Raw genomic sequence first — 24,288 nt, 5'->3', positions numbered from 1 at the left:
TGCATGGCAAATCTGGGTTTTGTTTGTTTGTTTGTTTTACCCAATTGGCCTGTAGTCTCAACAACAGAAAATTCTAAATTTGAAGCCAAACTAGTTTAAAAAAAAGAGAGAGAGAGATTGACAAATTGGAAAAGGATTCAGAAAGAAGCTACAAGAATGATTAATGATCTGGAAAAGGTGCCTTTATAGTGAGAGATTTAAGAAGTTCAGACTATTTTGTTTGTCCAAGAGAAGGTTAAAAGGTGACTTGATCACACTCTACAAGTACCTAAGGGATTTTTGATGGTAGAGGGCTATTTAAACTATCAGAAAAGGCACAACAATATCTAACGTTTTGGAAGCTGAAACTAGACAAATTTAGATAGAAATAAGGTGCAAATTTGTAACAATGAGGTCTTTATTCAGGTCTTCATATCAAGGCTGGGTATCTTTCTAGAAGATATGCTATAGTTCAAATGATGCTTGATGCAAAAATTACTGGGTAAGATTTTATGGTTTGTATTATGCAGGAGGTCAGACTAGACAATCATAATGGTCTCTTCTGCCCTTAAAAGCTGTGAAAATGTAGAACTAAGCCCTCTCCCATAGCTGCACATATCTTACATATAAAATATTTGTTAAATACTTGGATTCGCAAAGGTCTCCTTGCCAGCAAGTGCAGAATCACCAAATATTTTGTCTTCTAAGATTGCAAGCTCATGGTGGAAAGGACCTGATCTACTTCATATTCTGTACTGCCTCAACCACTTTTTCCAAAATCATAATAACAAATAATAGAACCAAAAAGCAAGATATCTTTTTTTCCCCAGTGGTATATGTGACTTGACCATGTAAGTCAAGTAATATTGCAATAAAATCTGTTATGAAAAGTGTGTCCTCATATTTATTCTCCACATATATATTAGCGTTCTGTTCAGGATTATGATTGTGACGTTGAAGGATTCTTCCTTCTGCGTAGGTAGCAGCACTCATAATTTCCCAGCATAAGACAGTTAGGGTGGCAGATTCAAATTTTGTGACATTTGGCCAACTTGACTCAGGGCAAGCAAAAAATAGGATATACGGTCAGCCTTTTCAAGGATTCAGCTCCTCGCTCCCAAAAATGTTTTCTTTTAAACTTGATGGTTGAGGTTACATTATATCAATGAATATAACTCTGTTAAACCATAAGTAATATGACAGACTTCAAAAAAAATCAAACCCACCTGTGCTTTTTTTATCAGATGAAATACAGGTCACAGACACATAGCCACAGTATGCATCCGATGAAGTGAGCTGTAGCTCACGAAAGCTTATGCTCAAATAAATTGGTTAGTCTCTAAGTGCCACAAGTACTCCTTTTCTTTTTGCGGATACAGACTAACACGGCTGTTACTCTGAAAGAGGTCATAGACTGTAGTTTTCAGATGAAATACAGGTCATAGACTGTAGTTTCACTGTTGGTGAATGTACCAATATGGTATTTGCCAAGCTTTCAGAGCATTTCCAAAAATTGTATATATCAATTATTATTTCCCTGCTTAAAAACGTTTAAATAAATGTAGTTTACCTTTCTTAATATCAACTTGCCACCTAGCTGTGGGCTGTTCCATATTAAAGAAACAAGCATATAAACAAGAGGAGAAAAAGAATATGTATCTAAAGCAGATAGTGCTAAATTAATCTCTTTAGGCCTAATCTGGAAGTCCTGCTTACTGTTTTTGCTAATTCTAGTAATTTCCCAGGCAGTTGATAGTGGTAGTGTGGCTGAGTTTGGACAAAGTTAAAATCAAAGCAGGACCTCTGGATTTGGTCCTTTAAGTGTGGCATGCTATATAGAACATATATTTTTAGACTTTTTGTTTGGTTAGTTAAAGTAATGCAGAAAATATTCTATCATCACGTTTGTCTTGAGTAAACCAGATTTTTTAGAGACTCATCAGGATTGTTTGTCAGTTACTCTGACGTTCAGAAACTGTCTCCTAATCAGTGTAATAAAGGAAAGCTATTCACAGCACCACAATGTAGCTTCTTCTTTTTTAAAAAAAAAATAAACAAAAAAAATCACCCTTAAAATTCTTGTCCTGTTCCATGTCACAAAAATCATTCCACTGTTGGTTGATTTTATAGGTCTTGATCAGATGTTTGCATTTTGAGATCATTGCATTTACCAACCTGATGAACTTGTTTGGCTCATCTATACTGAATAATCCCAAGATTTTCAAGAATATGAAATTTAGGAGAGTTACTTTGTACAAGTAGTTCAAGTTAACTTATATTTGTTGCAATTCACTATCCCCAAAATATTCTTCTGCTAAGTCAATGAGCATAACTTACTGTTGTAAATAGGTTTCAGAGTAACAGCCGTGTTAGTCTGTATTCGCAAAAAGAAAAGGAGTACTTGTGGCACCTTAGAGACTAACCAATTTATTAGAGCATAAGCTTTCGTGAGCTACAGCTCACTTCATCAGATGCATATCGTGGAAACTGCAGCAGACTTTATATATACACAGAGAATATGAAACAATACCTCCTCCCACCCCACTGTCCTGCTGGTAATAGCTTATCTAAAGTGATCATCAGGTGGGCCATTTCCAGCACAAATCCAGGTTTTCTCACCCTCCACCCCCCCACAATTACTCCTTTTCTTGTTGTTAATAGGTATGTTGTTATATTCATATAGAAATGTGAAATTGAAAAGCCTGATATCTCAACAAATGACCCTTACATACAGTATGTTACTGTGATTTCTAAATGAGAACTCTGATATACTTTAATTGATCCTGAAAAGTCAGTGACCCTTTTTTAACAAACTGCCAGATCATCACTGAAATTGATTTTTAACTGTGCCAAATTCGGTAGCATCCAGTCCAAGTCTGTGAGGCAATTGAGTGAGGGTGGGGGGAGAGGTGGAGTGGGAAAGTCCCTCTAACCTAGGGAACAGTTCACTAGAGACTGAAAATTAAATAGAGGATCTTGAGGTGAAAAGAAGATCATCCTCATTAATAATCAACACAGCATGAGCAAGAAGAAAACTGGAAAGAACTTTTATAGAATGAAACATTTGGTTCATGCAACAAATAGCAGTAAGTTGAAGTATTTTTTCTCAAATCCAGCATCCATGTTCATTAGTCTTTGCTGTTTGCATTTTTGAGCTTTTTCTTTCTTTGTAAAATTCATATGAATCTAATGTTTATGTTTAGAGGTTGAATGAGCACCCTTTTGCACATGCTAATTAATGCTAACGACTGCAGTAGTGGGTAGAGATTTTAAAAGGAAAGCATAAGTACATGAGATTAAAAACTAAGTTGTAAATTGGCTATACTTTTGAGTTTGCTTTGTAATGAAAATGTTTAGCTGCAATAAAATGGGAATATCTCCAGACTTGGAGCTTCACAAATTTTAGCAGTTTCACTGTGTTACAACTTTTTTTTTTTTTGAGGTGCTGAATGCAGGGCAGGTGCTAAATAACAATTTGCATTGTTTTTATGCATTGGACTGAGTACAGCCAAAAGCAAATGTGCTTACAATCCACAAATGTGTGCTACTTAATTCAGTGTAGTTAGTAATTTAACAAAGAAGTTGTGTCTCAGGTTAAACAGCGGAGGTTACATTTATATTGGAAACTAATATTGTTTAAAATAAAAAAAAAATGCTCTAATGCAAAAAAAATCTCAGGCCACAGGTATACTGTTTAATACAAAAATGCTTTTAAAAATAAACTCTATATCGTGCATAGAAAACACACACACAAATTTCTACCTTTTCATAAAAAAAAACCAAAAACTATTTTAGAATAATTGTTTCAAATCAAGTGTGAAAGAGTTACAAAAAGTTGCTTCTGACTGATGATCTACCTCTGCAAATCAAATTGTTGATCAAAGCAGTTTAAATGACTGGTCTTGATAAATCCATAATTTCAGTGATACGGATGCAAAATTACTGGCATTTTTCTTCAGTTGTGCTGTGTGTGTTAACAGAAACCAGAAGTGGTGAATAATCCTAACCTGTTTTCTGCACAATAATTTATGTTGAAAGCATTTGATAAATAGAAAAGGAGTACTTGTGGCACCTTAGAGACTAACCAATTTATTTGAGCATAAGCTTTCGTGAGCTACAGCTCACTTCATTGGATGCATAAACTGGAAAATACAGTGAGGAGATTTATATACACACAGACCATGAAAAAATGAGTGATCACTTAAGATGAGCTATTACCAGCAGGAGAGTGGGGTGGGGGAGAGAAAACCTTTTGAAGTGATACTGGAGGTGGGCCATTTCCAGCACATTTCCAGGAGTTAACAAGAATGTCTGAGGAACAGTGGGTGGGGAGGAATAAACAAGGGGAAATAGTTTTCTCTCCTCCCATCCCACTCTCCTACTGGTAATAGCTCATCTTAAGTGATCACTCTCCTTACAATGTGTATGATAAACACCCATTTTTTCATGGTCTGTGTGTCTATAAATCTCCTCACTCTATTTTCCACTTTATGCATCTGATGAAGTGAGCTGTAGCTCACGAAAGCTTATGCTCAAATAAATTGGTTAGTCTCTAAGGTGCCACAAGTACTCCTTTTCTTTTTGTGAATACAGACTAACACGGCTGCTACTCTGAAACCTGGCATTTGATAAATGTTTGTAAGGTGCAATTTGATCCTCAGTATAATATGACCGACATGTCTTGACCAAAAACATGTTTGTGTGTGTATGTGTTCTGATTTGAATGATCTGTTTGTCTGATGCTGGAGATTTCTTCTGGGAAGCCAGTGATTTTTTAAATTTAACTAAAAGAGGTGTAAAATCTTCAGAACATATTTATTTCTGGTGTTACTTGTTTGATCCTTTGCATTTACATAATAGAATTTGCTTGGGTTCATGTAGTTATTGGCCTTTGTTTAAAGGCATAGGCCATATTCTATGACCATTACCCAAGACTAGATTGAAAAGAATTATGCCCCAGAAACACCCCTCTGAATCAAAATTTCTCTGGAATGCCTCTTTTCCACAGAGGAGAGGGAGGATGCTGTGTTAGCCTTTTACCAGTTGCAACTTTCTCTCCATCTTGCATCCAGCCAGCTGCACTAGCCGGTGCATGGGAGTCTGGGTGTGGCTTCATCTGCTGTCCATCTCCCCCAAGCCTACTCCCACAGCCCCTGCCCACCTTCACCCTGTATCCTGACCCAAGATCCAGGTTGGTCTTACGCAGCTGTGTTGCAAGGAAAGCCATTACTCCCCTGAATGGATGCTAGTCATGATCTAGCTCTCAGTTTTTACTTTGTCATTCTTCAGGCAGAACTCTCATGGACTTTAGTAAGAATTTGCCTGAGTGAGGGCTGCATTACAAGGTCCACAGGATTTGGCACATATGGGTTTGTGTGTTACAAACAGTTACCAATGAATGTTGTAGGAGTTGGTTTTTAAATACAATTTATTCCTGTAATTTTAGGGGCAAATTTCATAGTATTTTTCATGGGTGGATTTAGTAGTTTGATTTCTGTTGGTTTTAATTACAGTCAAAGAACTGAAGTACCAAGGCTTCTCTTGGGAAACATACTCCTTAGTGTCTATGGGATCACCCTTCCACGTGCACAGCATCTTTAATAGCAGCAATGGCTCACATTCTTGTGTCTCTGTTTACAAGCCTGCATTCCCTTTACAAAAAGGAACAGAATAGATTGGATTGGGTTAGTAAAAGTTGAGTTGGTAGCGCTAAACAGTTGTTTAGAAATAGCTTTATGTACATAAGAGTCTCACACTCTCACAGCAATCATGGATCCCGCAAAATGTAGCAAATTGCTGTACACTTCTGTATCCGCTACCTAGGACACATGTGGTGCTGCCATTTTGGTCTGCACAAAGAGTAAAATTTCTCCTCAGAAAACGGTAAGAATTCTGTTGCAAGATTTTGATAAAATCACCACAGCTTTGCAGCATATATTCCCAGATCAAAAACAGTAAGGAGAGTTCACTGACTCCTGTCATAAGGTTATCTCCCAAGGCTGATGAGTTGCCTCAGCAAATACCTATATTAGTGCTATACTAATGGCATGATTTATACAGTCCTGAGGGATAGCACCCCCTCATCTGTTAAAAAACCCTGATTTAGTCCCTTGCATTCTCCTGCCAAACTTTAGAAAGTAGTTTGACATCAAGCAGTTTCACTCAGTTGCCAGTGGTTTTACTGCTCTGCTCAGTTCCAGCAGGTAGAAGTAACATGGATATTGACAAGGGCCTTTACAATGTTAAGTAGTGACCTGAAGGTGACCAGCTGGCAGCAGCTTCACCTGAGCTTCTCTATCTTTTGGTTTCAGAGTAACAGCCATGTTAGTCTGTCTTTGCAAAAAGAAAAGGAGTACTTGTGGCACCTTAGAGACTAACCAATTTATTTGAGCATAAGCTTTCGTGAGCTACAGCTCACTTCATCGGATGCATACCGTGGAAACTGCAGTAGACATTATATACATACAGAGACCATGAAACAATACCCCATCCCACCCCACTGTCCTGCTGGTAATAGCTTATCTAAAGTGGTCATCAAGTTGGGCCATTTCCAGCACAAATCCAGGTTTTCTCACCCTCCGTGCCCCCACACACAAACTCACTCTCCTGCTGGTAATAGCCCATCCAAAGTGACCACTCTCTTCACAATGTGTATGATAATCAAGGTGGGTCATTTCCAGCACAAATCCAGGTTCTCTCACTCCCTCACCCCCTCCAAAAACCACACACACAAACTCACTCTCCTGCTGGTAATAGCTTATCAAAAGTGACCACAATGTGCATGATAATCAAGGTGGGCCATTTCCAGCACAAATCCAGGTATTCTCACCCCCCCACACCCTCATACACACACAAACTCACTCTCCTGCTGGTAATAGCTTATCTAAAGTGATCATTAAGTTGGGCCATTTCCAGAACAAATCCAGGTTTTCTCACCCTCCGCACCCCCCCCTGCCCCCCACAAACTCACTGTCCTGCTGGTAATAGCCCATCCAAAGTGACCACTCTCTTCACAATGTGTATGATCATACACATTGTGAAGAGAGTGGTCACTTTGGATGGGCTATTACCAGCAGGAGAGTGAGTTTGTGGGGGGGGGCGGGGGGCGGAGGGTGAGAAAACCTGGATTTGTGCTGGAAATGGCCCACCTTGATTATCATGCACATTGCAGGGAGAGTGGTCACTTTTGATAAGCTATTACCAGCAGGAGAGTGAGTTTGTGTGTGTTGTTTTTGGAGGGGGGTGAGGGAGTGAGAGAACCTGGATTTGTGCTGGAAATGACCCACCTTAATTATCATACACATTGTGAAGAGAGTGGTCACTTTGGATGGGCTATTACCAGCAGGAGAGTGAGTTTGTGTGTGTGTGGGGGGGGGGGCGGAGGGTGAGAAAACCTGGATTTGTGCTGGAAATGGCCCAACTTGATGATCACTTTAGATAAACTATTACCAGCAGGACAGTGGGGTGGGAGGGGGTATTGTTTCATGGTCTCTGTATGTATATAATGTCTACTGCAGTTTCCACGGTATGCATCCGATGAAGTGAGCTGTAGCTGACGAAAGCTCATGCTCAAATAAATTGGTGAGTCTCTAAGGTGCCACAAGTACTCCTTTTCTATCTTTTGGGTGCAGCAGGAGAACTGGCCAGAGCAGCTGTATTTTTGTAATGAAAATGCACCTCATACCATTCTTAATTCTGTCTGTTAAATCTTACTTGCTGTACTAGGAAATCCCTATATTCTACTTCTTATATTGAGACTCCTAATTAGAGCAAACCTAATGTAATAGTGGTGAAGCATTAAAAGGCTACTTAAGGAGCCTGGAAAGGAGTTTTGACTACAGTGTATATACATTTCTAATTCTCAATTAAGCTTCAAATTCCTTCGTTAGCCTAGAATCTTACTCTACAACTTTTCATTGTGAATTCTTCTTTTAAATTTATGTATTTATTGATGTAATTTTAATTTTGTGTTATGATTTTTGTTGCACTTTAATAAATCCACATTACGCAGTTTTTACTAGCCACTATCCTACTATTTATTTCTTATTCATTAAACATCTTTTTAGAGGACACTTGGCCCATCTCAGTTAATCTTGACAGTATGTTTACATTGTGTATATGTCCATGGGGAAGCTTAAAGACATTGCAGAGTAAATCCAGCAGTACAATACAGTTACAGGACAAGATACAATTGTGAAGTAAATCATGACCGTGTTTAGTCTTACAACTGTTTAACTGGCTGAATTTGGCATTTCAAAATATGCCCAGATCTTTTTACCTAAACAGAAAGAGTCTGAAGTTTCAATAACCACTGAAATAGACTTATACAAGACAGAAACTTTGCCATAGTTGGTATAAACTTTAGAAATATTAAAAACAAAATAAAACTATATTTAAATAACGTTTTGAAACAGCCGGCAAAAGCCAGGAAACTTAATTGGTGTCCTTAGTTTGCACAGTTCATCAGGAAAATAAATCCAAACCCCATAGTGAAGCTTAAACCTAATCTTGAGAACCTTGATGACAATGGAACTACGCTGATTTATACCAGCTGAAGATCTGGCCCAGAATGTCCTGGTTGTTCGATCAGTGCTGCAACAATTATTACACATTTCCAGTTTTTAATTTTTTTAATATAAATTTGCATTTATTTACTGCTGAGTGAATTGATTCAGATGGGCAGCCACAAAAACTGAAGTCCACTACTCAACCACAGGACAGACACAGCGTAATGCTAGCTTCCAACACTGCTGCACAAATGCCAGTGTGTTTCCACCCTCACCTAGAAGGGACATCTCTAAGGCAAGAAGATAGTTCAGTCTGCATGGTCCATTCAGTCTTTGGGCTCTTTGCTGAGCCTGCATAACTGTCTTCCCCAACATTCAGTTCCTGTATAGGGGCCAGCTATAGTGTAGCTGAAAAATGCATACTTGCTAGTATCATAACCTCCCCGGGAGGGGCAGGATGAGAATGAAGCCATGGCCCCACCCTTTCTTCACATCAGTTTACAAAGTTGCAGAGGTAGAGCAGAGTGCATGCTGCACTGTCTCCTGGAGTGGCAGATCTGCCACTGCTGTACTCACACCCCAGCAGGAAATCTGGCTCACTCAGTAAAATTCCTCCTTAGGACTGTTGCTTACGGTATGCTTCATCCTTCCCTCCAGCGCAGGCTGTGGCTTTGAGGCACAGTCTGGACCTTTATGTGGTGGAGTACCCGAAAGTACATAAAATGTCCATGCTGAAACTCTTCTGTGCTTGCAGACTTTTTTCTCCACTCCAGCTACCAGACCTTGTATAAACCAACTAGGTCAGGGAGGGAAAGGCAGTCTCATTGGTCAGAAAGCAGAGATGGAAGAAATCCTGGCCTATAAGAGGGAGTTGCTCATAAAACTACAGCAGGTGCAGCAGAAAAGACCACGCCTGTGAGCACTGGCCATTTTTGGTAGCCAAGATTAACAGATTTTGTGTTTGTGAGTGTGCATTGGTATGGACACAAACATTAGCCAAGTATTTGTACAGATACAGATTTCAGATAGACTTACTCACTTAAAGTGACAGGTTTCAGAGTAACAGCCGTGTTAGTCTGTATTCGCAAAAAGAAAAGGAGTACTTGTGGCACCTTAGAGACTAACCAATTTATTAGAGCATAAGCTTTCGTGAGCTACAGCTCACTTCATCAGATGCATATCGTGGAAACTGCAGCAGACTTTATATATACAGAGAGAATATGAACCAATACCTCCTCCCACCCCACTGTCCTGCTGGTAATAGCTTATCTAAAGTGATCATCAGGTGGCCCACCTGATGATCACTTTAGATAAGCTATTACCAGCAGGACAGTGGGGTGGGAGGAGGTATTGGTTCATATTCTCTGTGTATATATAAAGTCTGCTGCAGTTTCCACGATATGCATCTGATGAAGTGAGCTGTAGCTCACGAAAGCTTATGCTCTAATAAATTGGTTAGTCTCTAAGGTGCCACAAGTACTCCTTCACTTAAAGTGTAAATTCAGTCTTTTAGAATGTGTTGATGTCTTATATCTAGAGAGAGTTTAAGGCATATTAGTCCATCAGATCATCTAGCCCAGGGGTGGGCAAACTTTTTGGCCCGAGGTTCCACATCTGGGTGGGGAAATTGCATGCAGGGCCATGAATGTAGGGCTGGGGCAGAGGGTTGGGGTGCGGGAGGGAGTGAGTGCGTGGTGTACAAGGGGACTCAGGGCAAGGGGTTTAGGGACTCAGGGCAGGGGTGCGGCTGGGGTGCAGGAGAAGTTCGGGGTGCAGGCTCCAGCCCAGTGCCGCTTACCTGGAGCGGCTCCGGGGTGGCAGCAGGGTGAGCAATGGGAGCTGCGGGGGGCAGTGCCTGCAGGTGAGGGCAGTGCACAGAGCTCTCTGCCTCCCCTCCCCCAGGGGCCGCAGGGACTTGGTGCCGGCTGCTTTCAGCAGTGGCACAGGGCCCATGCTGCCACAGGGGTGGCAATCCTGCGGGCTGGATCCAAAGCACTGATGGGCTGGATTCGGCCTGCAGGCCGTAGTTTGCCCACTCCTGATCTAGTCTGATCTCCTACCTGTTGCAGACCATTACATCTCATGCAAATAAGCCCAAAGACTGCAGTTTAACTAAAGCATTTTAGTCCTCAGGAGATTAAAGTTTGTGTTCCACAGGCAGAGAACAAGAGAGAGAAACTAGGCATACCAATATTTAGGGTTGTCAACCCTCCAGGATTGTTTTGGAGTCTCCAGGAATTAAAGATTAATCTTTAATTACAGATTATGTCACGTGATGAAACCTCCAGAAATACATCCAAACCAAAATTGACAACCCTATCAATGTTGTTATCACTTTATTGTTACTGTTGCATGTTACACAACTTCACTGATTGGCAGAGTAAGTCATTCAGTAACAAATATTGTCTAGTTTGATGTCTGAGTGCGTGCTCGGTATTATCAGTCTAAATTTTTCCTAGTGCCTGCCATTTCTATATCAGTGTTCTGACTGCAGTTAAAGTGGGCCCAGATTGGAACACTGAATATTAAATTATGTATATCATCCAAGTGAGAGGGTGCAGTTACAGCCCCTTGTCTGCAGCCTATTAATGCCTTTTGATGGCTCTGTCACCCCAGGCCTTCAGGGATTTATTTTTACAAATGAGAGAAATCTTTAAGAACAATGAACAGGGGTGGTATTTGTTTAGGTTTAAATTAAAAACTCACCGGTTTCGAAAGCAGTCCACTTGTTTCATTATTTCATAATGGCATAACTTGTATCCGGATGATAAAGGTCCCTCTGGCCTTGTTCTTAGCCAGTCATGTGGAGAGTCTTTTGAGTTTTACTGTAACTAAACAAAAACAACAAGGAATTGAAGTGTCTTAGTCAGTTATGTCAAGACAATGAGAGAAAAGTGTGGTCTGGGCTCCAGCTTCTTCCCCCTCTCCACTCTCAGAAACTGCTGAATCTTAATTAAATAAACCCACAAACAACTGAACTGTTGTTTCAAATACTGCAGCTCAATGTGAACAAAAGAGGACTTTGCGGAAATGTGAAAATTTCCTGAATGACATTTCCACACATCTTGGGGTCTGGTTTTCAGAAGTGCTGAGTATCCAACACAGCAATTGAAGTTTACCAAATAGAGCTTACCTCCTGTTGGGGGAAAATAATGCTCCAGATTTCAAGGAATAAATGTGACTTTTGTTTCATATTACAGTAAATTAAATCCCTTCTAAAGTGGGAAACATCTTGATAGAAATCCAGTGGGTTAAAGTGGAAGCAAACGATTCTATCCAGTTCAGTGAAGTGTATTTCTTTTCAGTTAAATGAGATGTTTGTTGTACACTTCACTATGGGATCACAGAGCATTTCCCTTTCTGGGAATCTCTGCTTTTAAAGAAAAAAAAAAATGATGGTGCACCTCATGTGGTTGCTGTTGCCCCTGCCGCTGACACAGGCTCAGTCACTATTCCAGTGCAGATAGTGCCAGAGGGCCTGCCCAGTCCAGCTCACTACAGCTCCATAGGCAGCAGCATTACTATTGAAATGGTACCTTTTTTGTTAATCATAAAGTTGGCTAATTTTGACAAAGGCCATGTGCAGAGCTAGCTCATTAAGCAGATTCCTCTGTACGTGGTCTCATTACTTAGGCTTGTGGAAAAATTCTACTTTTACAGTAGACTCCTGATAGAAATATGTAAGCCACAATAACCCCTAAGCATTGTTTGCCGAGCATGATGAATCACTAATACAGCAGAGGTCTGAAGCTGCCTTTGCTGTACTCATTTGGTACTGCCTGGAAAGAGGATGGTTTGGTGGCTGGACAGGGGAGGAATCAAGATACACCAGTCATTCCTCTACCCTGGGAATAGAGCAACACAACAGCCTTCTGCCATTCTGAGACTACAATAATGGCCACAGAACAGGTCTACTACCACTTTCTAACCTGGACTTGGAGTGTGGATTTCTCTCTTCTCTGCATCTATTACACAGAATGTAGCCTGGTTACTTAAGCTATGCACTGGACTAAGGATTTGTCTTTTCATGAGAACATTTTGTTTGTTCCCCATAGTTCTGAAATCAAGGGACATACCTTTATTTGCTTTAATGGAAAGGTACTGTAAAGATCTTGACCTTTTTACTGAGAACGTTGAGAACATCATCTGTGTAAGTGCTGCTTTTTGCTGCTTCTAGAGACTGCGTTTCAGACGGTTTTCAGTTGAAACAAATGAGAATGCACTTGTTGAGATTTAGCTTGACAAGTCGTAGGAAAGAGCATATATTTTCTCTATACCTTATTATAATATGTGCTCTCAAAGATTTAAGTGGCTAATTTAAATCATAAGACTCTAGATTTTCTTTTCTCATCACAAATTGATAGGTCTGCAGATGCAGTTAAGGTTTTACAAGAGCAGATGAAATCTGATTTACCCATATTACAGTGTATATTGGCATTGGTACTAGACCACCAACATCTTTTTAACAGAAACATTGGGAATAAAATGGACTTCAGGCCAACATATTGTCTTTGAAATGAGGAGAGAAATGATTATTTACCCTATGCTGTCTTTTGATTTAGGACACATTTCTTTTATTGTCAATTTAGTTAATGTAGGCTGCCGAGGAAAGAAAATATCTCCCCCACAAAGGAACACAAGGGAATTAATAAACTGAGCATAAAACTCACTCAATTTTTCATCAGGTCTATGCTCTTTTGAATTAACCTTTCCCTTCATACTAGTGTATCTGCTATGCTGGGGTATCTGCTTTTTTTTTTTTTTTTTTTTTAGGAAAAAGAACATTTTAATACACACTTTTGGAGCAGAACCCAATTCTTTTACCAATATAAGTTGTTGGTTGTAGTAGGAATAAAAACATTTGGCAAGCTGGTTGTAACAAAGGAACAGATAATTCTAGATGATTGGAATTTTCTTATGTTGAAGCAATTTTTTCCCCCACAGAACAGTTTTAATTTGGCTATCTGGCTTCATGAGGTTTTGCACATCTTTTAATAAAAGCAGAGATGCAAAGTCAGACGTTCATGGACATCAAATGGTTTTCCCTAAAAAGTATCAGATACAGAAACTAATAATAGCATTATACTGGTTCATAGATTATTCCAACCCTCCCTCTCCCCCCCCCCGCCCCAAAATCTATTACAATACTCCAATGTTTCACAACAGGGACTAATTCTAATTTCATTGACACCGGCATAGATCAGGAGTAACTCATCTGAAGTTACTGGAGTTACACTAGTTTTACATGTGTATAAATGAGAAGAGAATTGGGTCCCACATTTAAGTGTGTGTGGTGAGGGACCGGTGGCTACTGTATGTGTGAGAGAGAAGGTTGGGCAGGGGGGAGTTGGGATTGAGTAGACAGGAAAAGGGAGAAATTGAAAGAGGGGAACTGAGAACCAGGAACTCCTGAGTTCTAACCCTAGCTCTGATACTGTTCCCTTTGTAGCTTTTTCCAAGTCACTTAATTTCTGTAACAAAGTTTTCCCTTTGTTAAATGGGGATAATACCTTAGGAGTCTCCCTGAATGTACAAGGCCACTCCTCCAGAGTATTGGTGAGATATAGTCCGGAGGTAAGGTTGCAGGAAGAGTCAGATAAAGCATGGTCTGGTGGAGTAATCTAATCTCAGTACTTGGCTAAAGAAGCAGGGAAAATGTACATAGATTAGAGACAGACCATTTCTTAGATGCCATTTTTTAGTATCCTCATTTGAAATCACTTAACAAAGTGATTAAAAGCTACAGTATATTCAAACAAATGTAGAGTTAACTGACCTATCTTTAAAAATCATTTATTGACGCCTACCTAAAATTGGTGGTCTAAATCCAATACCTTTTCCTTTTATTTGAATGCTGAATTAGTTTCTTTCCCTAACTTTTTACTTTCTGCCTTGTAGCAGAAAAATGGCAGCTTTCATGCCATAAAGAAGTTTTACTTTTTTCTTAATTTTTTAACAGCTGTCCCTCCCCTGCCCCCCCCCCCCACAATTTCTAATGTTCACAGGTTTAGTTGTGAAAAAAAAAAAAAAGCTGGAGTGTTCATCAATATTTTCAAAGAGCCAGGTTCTTTACACATGCTGAGCTGCATCTTACTCCATGGTCCCATTGGGCTAGATTGTTACTTTAGGGACAGCCCTCAGCAAGGTATAGTTCAGAAGCTGTACCACACCAAGAGTAACCCTTAGGGTATGTCTACACTGCAATTAAAAAAACCATGGCTGGCCCATGCCAGTTGACTCGGGCTTGCAGGGCTTGGGCTAGGGGGCTGTTTAATTGTGGTGTAGAGGCTGTGATGGGAGAGGGTCCTGGAACTCAGGCTGCAGCCTGAGCCTCAACATCTACACCGCAATTAGCCCAAGCCCTTAGCCCAAGCCCAAGTCAGCTGGGACAGGCCAGCCACCGCTGTCTAATTGCAGTGTAGACATACCCTTAGGGCGCATCTACAATGCACCCTTCTTTCGGCAGTATGTAGTGTACATACACATACGGGTCCACCTAATATGGGTATAAATAATGTAGATGGTGAAGCATGGCTTAGGTGAGTAGATTAGACACACATGAAGGGTATGTGTATGTACCCGAATACATTACCCTATGTGGCTCTCTACTCGCCCCAGTCCTGTCTCTCTGTCTACACTGCTATTTGTACCAGAGTAGTGTCCTGCTGCCTCCTCGCAGCAGGAGCCTTTATCTGCTACAGGGAAGGCTCTGGCAGTTCTCTGCTGCTGGAGCAACTCTGGCAGTACTGAAAGGCTCTGGCAGCAAGGAGCTGCTACAGGTTTTCCCCCTACTTTCCTGCCAGAGCTTTTTGCTGATGTTTAGCTACGCACCGCAGTGTGGACGTGGTATGCTTTCCATTGAGGAGTTAGCTACATGTATGCTACGCACCGCTGCCAGTGGTGTGTTGTGTAAATGTAGCCTTAGAGGCACGGTGATTCAGGCACAATTCTTACCCTGCTTCCTCCTTGCTATGGGTGGGGGAAGTGGCAGCAAAAAGAACCAAGTTACTGCCAGAAACATGGAGTGAAAAGCAGTGGCATTGCTCCCCCTGTGACTCCTACACCATCCAATGCATTTGCTCCACACTCCCTAATCCATATGATTGAGCCTGGAGTGCTGAGCTCAGGCAGAGAGAGTGGCACTCAAGCACCACCTGGCAGAATAGGATGTGGGACACTTGGGACTTGATTCTGCTCCCACACTGGAGTAAATCAGGAGTAACTGTATTGAAGTCAATAGAGTGGCTCTAGTTAAACCTGTGGTAAATGCGTTCAGAATCAAGCCCTAGGTGGCCCTGTATGCTGAGGTAACTGTTGCCTCTCTCCACCTACCTGAGAAACGCTTTCCAGAAGAAAGGGCTAGAAAGACCAGCCACTCTAGTAGTTGATAGTTAATAACAGAGCACTGGAAATCTTCCCATTTAAGTTCTTTAAAAAAAAGTACCATTAATTTCTGTTATTCCATTTGATACATAACAATGTGAAATGACTCTGAGTATATTATAAAGGGATCTCCAACACTCCTAGAAACACAGATCTACACTAAGTCATAAAGATGTATGTGCTTTAAATCTTCGGGAGGTCTGGTTTGGATCATACGAGTGAGGTTAACAAAGCTATATCTTCAGTGAGCAGCTGAAAGTGAAGTAAAACAGCCCCTGTGTGGTTGCAGCGGTTCATGATTTACAGAACTGAATTCACAGTGCTGCTCCTGCTGCTGAAAACGTACGTTCTCAACTGCTGTTTATTTTTAAATTAAAAAAAGCAGCTCTATATTGAGTTTACTTTATTGCTAGAGGGCAGGGAAATATAGGTAAAAGCCGTTAATCCCCAGCAGGCTGCTGGGCAGCCGAACAGTTAGGGATGACAAAAGTTAATTGGAAACATGAGCCGTTTAACAGAAAACATATTTGAGATAATTGAGAGAGTAAAGTCTCCAGAAGGGAAACTTTGCAAAGAAACACTTCAGAAGAGGAGAAGTGGCCACTGATAGGTGAGTAAGCCAGTGTGATTTTCAAGCTCTCTTGAACTTATTATTTAAGAAAAGCAAGTAACATTAAAAAAAACTAAATAAACAAGAGATTCATGTTCACTGAAGAAGGATTTGCAGTTACTGACACTAGCTCTTCTTACAGTTGGATGTAGTTATAAGATAAAAATGTCACTTAGGTTCACTCCATGAATAAGGACACAATTGGTTTTATTTTTGCAGAATGGGATTGCCTCTGGTTTTAATGGATATCAGAATTTGAAACCACCATTAACTGGAAATAACTTCACGGTTGTTGTTTTTTTCGTTTTGTTTTTTCCATGCAGTTTTTCTTTTTAAATACCCTTGAGGTTTTTCTAAGAAATGAACTTGAACAGTAAGGATTTTTCTAAAAGCAGAGGGAAAGGCTTGGTCAGATAATAATGCAAATGTAATTGCTAATGAAGATGCAGTGTAGATCTACAGGAGTCTCTCAAACACATCTGCCTTTTGCATGTTTAACTTCATTTATGTACATTGGTCAAACTGGACAGTCTCTACGTAAAAGAATAAATGGACACAAATCAGATGTCAAGAATTATAACATTCATAAACCAGTCGGAGAACACTTCAATCTCTCTGGTCACGCAATTAGAGACATGAAAGTTGCTATATTACAACAAAAATACTTAAAATCCAGACTCCAGCGAGAAACTGTTGAATTGGAATTCATTTGCAAATTGGATACAATTAACTTAGGCTTGAATAGAGACTGGGAGTGGCTAAGTCATTATGCAAGGTAACCTATTTCCCCTTGTTTTTTCCTACCCCCCCTGCCCCAGACGTTCTTGTTAAACCCTGGATTTGTGCTGGAAATGGCCCACCTTGATTATCATACACATTGTAAGGAGAGTGGTCACTTTAGATAAGCTGTTACCAGCAGGAGAGTGGGTTTGTGTGTGGCGGGGGGAGGGGGTGAGAAAACTGGATTTATGCTGGAAATGGCCCAACTTGATTATCATACACATTGTAAGGACAGTGATCACTTTAGATAAGCTATTACCAGCAGGAGGGTGGGGTGGGAGGAGGTATTTTTTCATGCTTTGTGTGTGTATAAAAAGACCTTCTACACTTTCCACAGTATGCATCGGATGAAGTGAGCTGTAGCTTATGCTCAAATAAAGCTTATGCTCAAATAAGTTGGTTAGTCTCTAAGGTGCCACAAGTACTCCTTTTCTTTTTGCGAATACAGACTAACACGGCTGTCGCTCTGAAACCTTCATTTAGGTGTGTTTGTAAAACTATGAATACATTTAAATTGCCATAGTGAGAGTTTGCTACTTTACTGAGGGGAGAAAAAAATCAGAAGTCTTATTTTGTTTAGTGACACTGCTGTAGTTTGTAATACAACTTGTATTGTAATACAATGAGAAATCTCTCTTTCTTTCCTAATAGTAGTAGTCTAAAACATCAGCCCTTTTACCGTGGAAAGGAATTGCATTAGTCAGAGCTGTTTTAATACCAGGTACTACTGTTTTTGTTTGTTTTTCCCAGAGCCAGCAGACAGTACAGCCTCCCAGTCCACGGGAATGAATGAAAATGTACCATCTTCAGTTCAAAGCAGCAGCAGTACAAATGCTGTTAGTTGCAATAACTCATCAGCCATACCCCAGCCCAGCTCTGCCATTAAACCCTGGCGCAGCAAGTCCCTTAGTGCGAAGCACACAGCCACGTCTTCCATGTTATCTGTAAAGCAGCCAATTCCAGAGTCTCCAAAACCACCTTCAGAAATGGTCAAAGCAACTCCCAATGGTCAAAAATCCATGCTTGAGAAATTAAAACTCTTCAATAGCAAAGGAGGCTCCAAAGCAGGAGGAACATCCCTTGAGTGCTCAGGGTCTCGGGACACTAGCTGTGAAAGACTAGAGGCACTTCCCAGCTTTGAGGAAAGTGAAGAGATAGATGCTGTAAATCGAAATATGAACAACCCAGGACCAACATCCAGTAGCCCAAAAATTGCACTGAAGGGCATTGCACAAAGAACTTTTAGCCGGGCACTGACTAATAAGAAAAGTTCCCCAAAAGGCAATGAGAAAGAGAAGCAGAAAGAGAAGGAAAAGGATAAAAGCAAAGACATTGCAAAAAGGATATCCGTAACGGAGAAGCAGGAGATGAAAGAGGAGCCAAAAGAAGAACAGACAGCACCAGCTACAACAGAGATGCCAAAAAAGTCCTCCAAGATTGCAAGCTTTATCCCTAAAGGAGGAAAGCTGAATAGTGCCAAGAAGGAGGCCTCTGCCCCTTCGCACAGTGGCATACCAAAACCAGGAATGAAAAACACCACAGGGAAATCCTCAAGTGCCCCAACTTCTGCAAAGGAAGGTGAGAGAAGCCGCAGTGGGAAACCTGGCTCAGGGCTCTCTCATCAGAAGACCCAACTAGACAGCAGGAATTCCAGTTCCACTTCAAGTTTAGCCTCCTCAGAAGGAAAAGGGATAGGAGGGGTGTCTGCTCTTAACAGTAGCAGCAGCACCCAAGCTGTCAATGGGCTAGTGAGTACCACACAGACTACCGGAAGCAATACTGTGAGTGTTCAGCTACCTCATCCACAACAGCAATACAACCACCCGAACACTGCCACAGTAGCTCCTTTCATGTACAGGTAGGGTGTTTTGAACCTGAAATTTTTATCTACTTATGATATGGTTCCTTGGAGGCAGGGGGAGAAAAAATTGTACAGCAGTTGCATTGGTGCTGACAGTTCTTTTTAAAAAGTGACATAATTTATCAGGTTACTGTTAAAACCCAACAGTCATCGCTGAGATAGTTATAGTTCCCAACAGTTAATAAGTAAATGATTGCTGCCTCAGATACGGTGTTTGCTTAACGCTGACTTCATGATACTGACGTACTAATAGTATGTATACAGCGTGTGTGCTTTAGATGTAATGTTTTACTTTAGACGTATGGTTCAGCTGCGGCAGTCTGAGCCTGTGGTGGGTAGAGTGGAGTTGCAGTGTAGCACTGGGAGCTTCTATAGGCGTTGTGCCTTTGGTGGGTATGATGTCTGCAAGGCTCTGTCTAAAACGTCCAACTGTTGGAGACACCAGTTCAGCTCCGCTGGAGTTTGTGCCCTGTTCGGTGCCCTCGTGTAGATAGTCCAGCTGCTGCTTTGGTCATTTTTAACATTGTGTTGATTAGACTGGCTTTTATATGTCATCGTGTTAAAGATGGTTGCAGGAGTTGGTGGCCCCTCTACGCCGGTGCTCGTGATGTTGCCTACAGTAGTGAAGCTAGCTCAGTGTTTGCAACGCTGAGATATGTTTAGAAAATGTCCGTAGTGGAGATGAGGCCTAGGAGTGAAGGAAGAGCATGGCTGCAGCTCGATCCTTGGTTAGGGTCAAGCATTCATTTCCCCATGAGTGGGTTTTGCTCTGTTGGTAGGTGTTGACTCAGGGGAGCTGGGCCACAGCCTTGCTTCATCCATAGATCTGTAGCAAAGGTGCATGGAACAGTCCTTGCACTCGGGGAAGCAAAAGGATTGATAGTGTGCTTGGCCCCTATATGGGAACATAAAGTGGGATCCTTGTGCCTTCTGCCCCCTCCCCTTGGGCACCTGCCCATTGCTGGGCACAGTCAGGCCAATACTGTTTTTCTGCATTGTACAGGATATTTGTAAAAAGCTGTGCATGCTTTCTGCTGTACCAGCGCATGAAAATGAGCCAGCTAGGCTGACCAGATAGCAAGTGTGAAAAATCAGGATGGGGGTGGGGGGGGGTAATAGACGCCTATATAAGCAAAATATAGGGGGGAGGGATAGCTCAGTGGTTTGAGCATTGGCCTGCTAAACCCAGGGTTGTGAGTTCAATCCTTTAGGGATTGGGGTAAAAAATGGGGATTGGTCCTGCTTTGAGCAGGGGGTTGGACTAGACGACCTCCTGAGGTCCCTTCCAACCCTGAGATTCTATGAAAAGCCCCAAATATTGGGACTGTCCCTATAAAATCAGGATATATAGAGCCACCTGTGAGTGATTAACCTGATTAAAATACATATTAATATTTCATTCTTCTTGGTGCCACTATTAAAATACATAGTAAAATTTCTGGATTCACTCTGCTCCAAAACCCACTATTTTCAAATCTTCACCAGTGCAGCATCTTAGGTTTGCCTGATGGCAAGCTGGACCAAGCCCGCTGTTAGTTTACAAGCCCATTAGGGGTACAGCTCTCTGTTTTGAGCTGGAGCGTGCCAGTACAGTTCTTAGCATTATAATGCTGTAGATAAAGATTGAAAAGACCTCTGTGTTTGAGCCTGTCCCGCAACACAGGACATAACAGACGTTAAACTGATTTGCATAATAGCCAAAAGGCCAAGTAGTACTCATTATGTATATATACACACACAGTTTTGAAAAAATGGGCACAAAATTAAAAAACATTTTGAGCTGGCCTCTCAAATACTCTCCCAGTATCCATGATCAGCTCTCAATTGTGACATTTCGTACCCCCATGAACATGCAAGGGTGAGTTAGGCATTGGATTGGTGTCTGTTTAGGACTATAATGTCCTGATGAAAAAGCTAAAATAAAATCCAGGGTAATAACTGACTTGGAGCTGATCTCCATTCAGTGTTTTCAGTACCAGTATCATCTGAAGCATGAAAGCAGCTGAGCTGCTAACCGTACAATTTTTATAACTCTAATAACAGATCGGTAGTCTCAAGGTAATATTTATTTGACCTTTCAAAAGAATGCAAAACAAACTGTACAACTCTGCCAGAAAAACTGCTGTAGACTTGAAAAAAATATCATATTTACTTGCCCAGCCAGAAGTCAAAGTGAAAGGTCAAAATGTATCATCTTGTTTTCTTGAAAAATGAAGAGGAAAAGTAAATCCATGCTTAATAAAAAGGGATTCAATCACTAATAGTGTGTAACTATTTGGAAGACCTGAAGAATAGAATGTGTAGCATCATTTTAAAGTTTATGTTCCAAACTTTAAACTCTGCCTTAGACTGTTATTGTTATTTATTCATATTACCATAGTGCCTAGGAGCCCCAGCCATGGACCCAGACCTCACTCTGCTAGGAGCTATACAGATGCAGAACAAAATGATGGTCTCTGCCCCAAAGAGCCAGTATGTGCTAGACACAGCTGTAGGGGACTCCCAAAGGAGCTAGTGTATCTTCTTGATCTTGGGGTCCTGCCCTCCAGGGTGGGATGTCAGCAGCAGGGTTTGAATCTGGCACATCGGGATGTTAATGCATGGGTCTCCACTGCATGAATTCAAAGATCCAGCTCTGTTAGCTAAGTCTATGTTAGGCTCATCAACCTGTATCTGTGGCCCAGCCAGCACTAGAAGCGGACAGACTGCTACACTGAGATGTTACAAGAGAGGCCTCAGGTTTGTTCTAAACTATCTCAGTAGGCGATAGCTGTAACGGGGCAGTTCACTATTTGGGAATCACTGGAGAGCAGGAACAATCTAGCCATCCCCTCCCCCTGTTCACAACCCCTACACAAGGAGCTGAGCAGCAGATAATCTGTTGTAAATATACTTCTCCTCCTGTTTTTTTTAAACTGCAAACAGAGAAATTATTATACCCTCCTGTATGTTTCCACGTGGTCTTTTAGCTGAGATCAAGAGCAGTATCAGTAACATACCTTCTGTGTCCTCCTATCTAGGAACTCTTTCTTGCACTTAAAGGAGGCTGCACTTCTAACTGCTAACTGCTGTGGTCCTCTGATCCAAAACACAGTGTAACCAGTAAAATGAAGTGATCACAGATTTATACTAATACATAACTGAAAAGCAGATTCTTAGAAAATTAGCTTCCACTGAATAATCCCATGTCCAAAGTTCTTCTTGCAGTCAGTTGTTATTGTTTTATTTTAACTATTTGTTTCTTTTAAAAAAAGAGCTGGTGGCATTGCTAGTTAACAGATGGAATTCTGCACAGGTGTGAAGAACTGTCACTTATAAACTCTATTGTTAAGGAAGATCAGGGTTTCAGCCCAGTGTGTGCTGCTGAAAATCTGAAATGTCTTAGTGTCTGGGGGTCTGTGAAGTCTACAATTTGACTATGAATATTTCATTTTTTTTTTTTTACAGTTCAGTGCCTGTTTCCGTTTCTAGGACATAGCTCAACATGGGACTAATGAATTATGTAAAGTCAGTCTGCTAGTGTATTCTAGAGAAAAGGACACAGTGGATGATGGCGGGTGCAGTTTTATCAATGTTACACGTGATATATTTTTGGTGGTGAGTGACTGCATATCTCTATTTGTGTTGCCTTTAAGATCACAGACAGACAATGAAGGGAATGTAACAGCTGAGTCCGGCACGGGAGGGGTGAGCATGGATACTGCTCTTTACACTAAAACTGGACAGCCTGGTCTCGAAGACCTTTCAGGTAGGTCCTGGAAGATGTCTAGGTAACTAATTGTGTGAATTGTATATAATGAATGAGACTGGGCTAAATGAAGTTTGCTTCTCCTCTCTTTAGGGAGCAATTTAACATATGTGGTTATTCCTAATGCCTTGTTTTTGAAGAGTTCTAATATTTGGTCCTTCAGAAACAGAAACTGGGTAAAGATCAGATTTTGGACACCAGGGGCTTAGTTCTACAAGATACTGAGCATTGAAATCATTGGGAATTGAGGGTAATTAATATCTTGCTTTAGCACCTTGCAGCAGACATTCAGCATCTTGCCAGATTAGACTAAAATATTCCTCAAGAACCCCTAAGGAACCATGTACCTGATATGTTTTCCATTTTTTAATATATCAGACTTCAGAGACTGTGGATTAGATAAAGCTCATTCCTTTGGCATTTTGCATTAGTTTATAACTTTGGGGAAATCCCAACATTGTCACATTCTGTCTGAATAATTTGAGAAGTAGTGTACTTTAGCTTCAACTCATGTTTGCATTTCCCAGATTTAAAACAATAGGTTAACAAGCTATTTCTTGTTTTGAAAGTTTGGAGTTTTGGCAATTTCTCATTCATCATAAAATCATCTCTCTACAGCATTCATCAATTTGATGACTAAATTAATGGGAACACTCCCATTGCTGCAATGAGAAATATAAAACCAATTTTAATTTACTGTGTCTATTGAATAAGAAGTGTGCTGAAATTGATTGGGATTAAGATGCTAAGGGTTGTAAAGTAATTTCATGTGTTGTGTGTATTCTAAAATTCCTGCCACTGCCAGGAATAGCTGATAATTAACAATACATGTTCACCAAGTGAGTTTTAGCAACAACATTGCAGTACAAATGTGAGTTGTGCTTGTAAATCTTTGATGTGTCTCCACCCTCCATCCTTCTTTCTGTTTTTAGAGAACTGTGTGTTTTTGTTTATAAACTAAGTATGTCTTTAACATGTCTCACAATTGAGGTATCACTGTAGAATTCTTTATCTAGTTATTTTGTGCATTCTCCAGTCTAATGTTAGCTTTGGAACTGATCCTTCTGCTTGGGAAGTCATGTGGCTATAAGCTTCACAATTGGATTAATTTCATATTTCAGTTTCATATTAATTTCATTATATATTCTGCCTTTGCCACATTTATACCTGCATGCATGCTGGCCACAGAACCAAGAGGAAGAGTCATTGGGGAAGAGGAGAGCAGCAGGAGTGCACGTATGCACATATCTGCATATATAATTTATATGTAAATGCATGAAATATTAAACAGACAAACAAATGGCATTAGGAACATAGTCCTTGTGAACATTCCTGCAGTGATACATAAATATAGGAGGCAGTGCATTGTTGGTTAGAATAGGGGGAACAAGCATTGGGCTTCCTGAGTTTTCTCAATAGT

At 40.7% G+C, this 24,288-nt stretch overlaps 1 protein-coding gene across 6 annotated transcripts in view; it reads left to right on the top strand.

Moving 5' to 3' along the window:
• Nucleotides 1–24,288, top strand: part of NAV2 (neuron navigator 2) — a 679,973-nt gene that overhangs the window by 512,327 nt on the left and 143,358 nt on the right. For all 6 annotated transcript variants that reach the window (XM_073347852.1, XM_073347851.1, XM_073347849.1 and 3 more), the window contains 2 exons: nt 18,010–19,117; nt 22,756–22,868. In XM_073347852.1, the coding sequence (XP_073203953.1) occupies nt 18,010–19,117; nt 22,756–22,868 (1,221 nt within the window). The remainder of the gene's footprint in view (nt 1–18,009; nt 19,118–22,755; nt 22,869–24,288) is intronic.

This window comes from Lepidochelys kempii, chromosome 6, assembly GCF_965140265.1.
Source record: "Lepidochelys kempii isolate rLepKem1 chromosome 6, rLepKem1.hap2, whole genome shotgun sequence".
Taxonomy (NCBI): domain Eukaryota; kingdom Metazoa; phylum Chordata; order Testudines; family Cheloniidae; genus Lepidochelys; species Lepidochelys kempii.
This window is presented reverse-complemented; position numbering and strand designations above follow the sequence as displayed.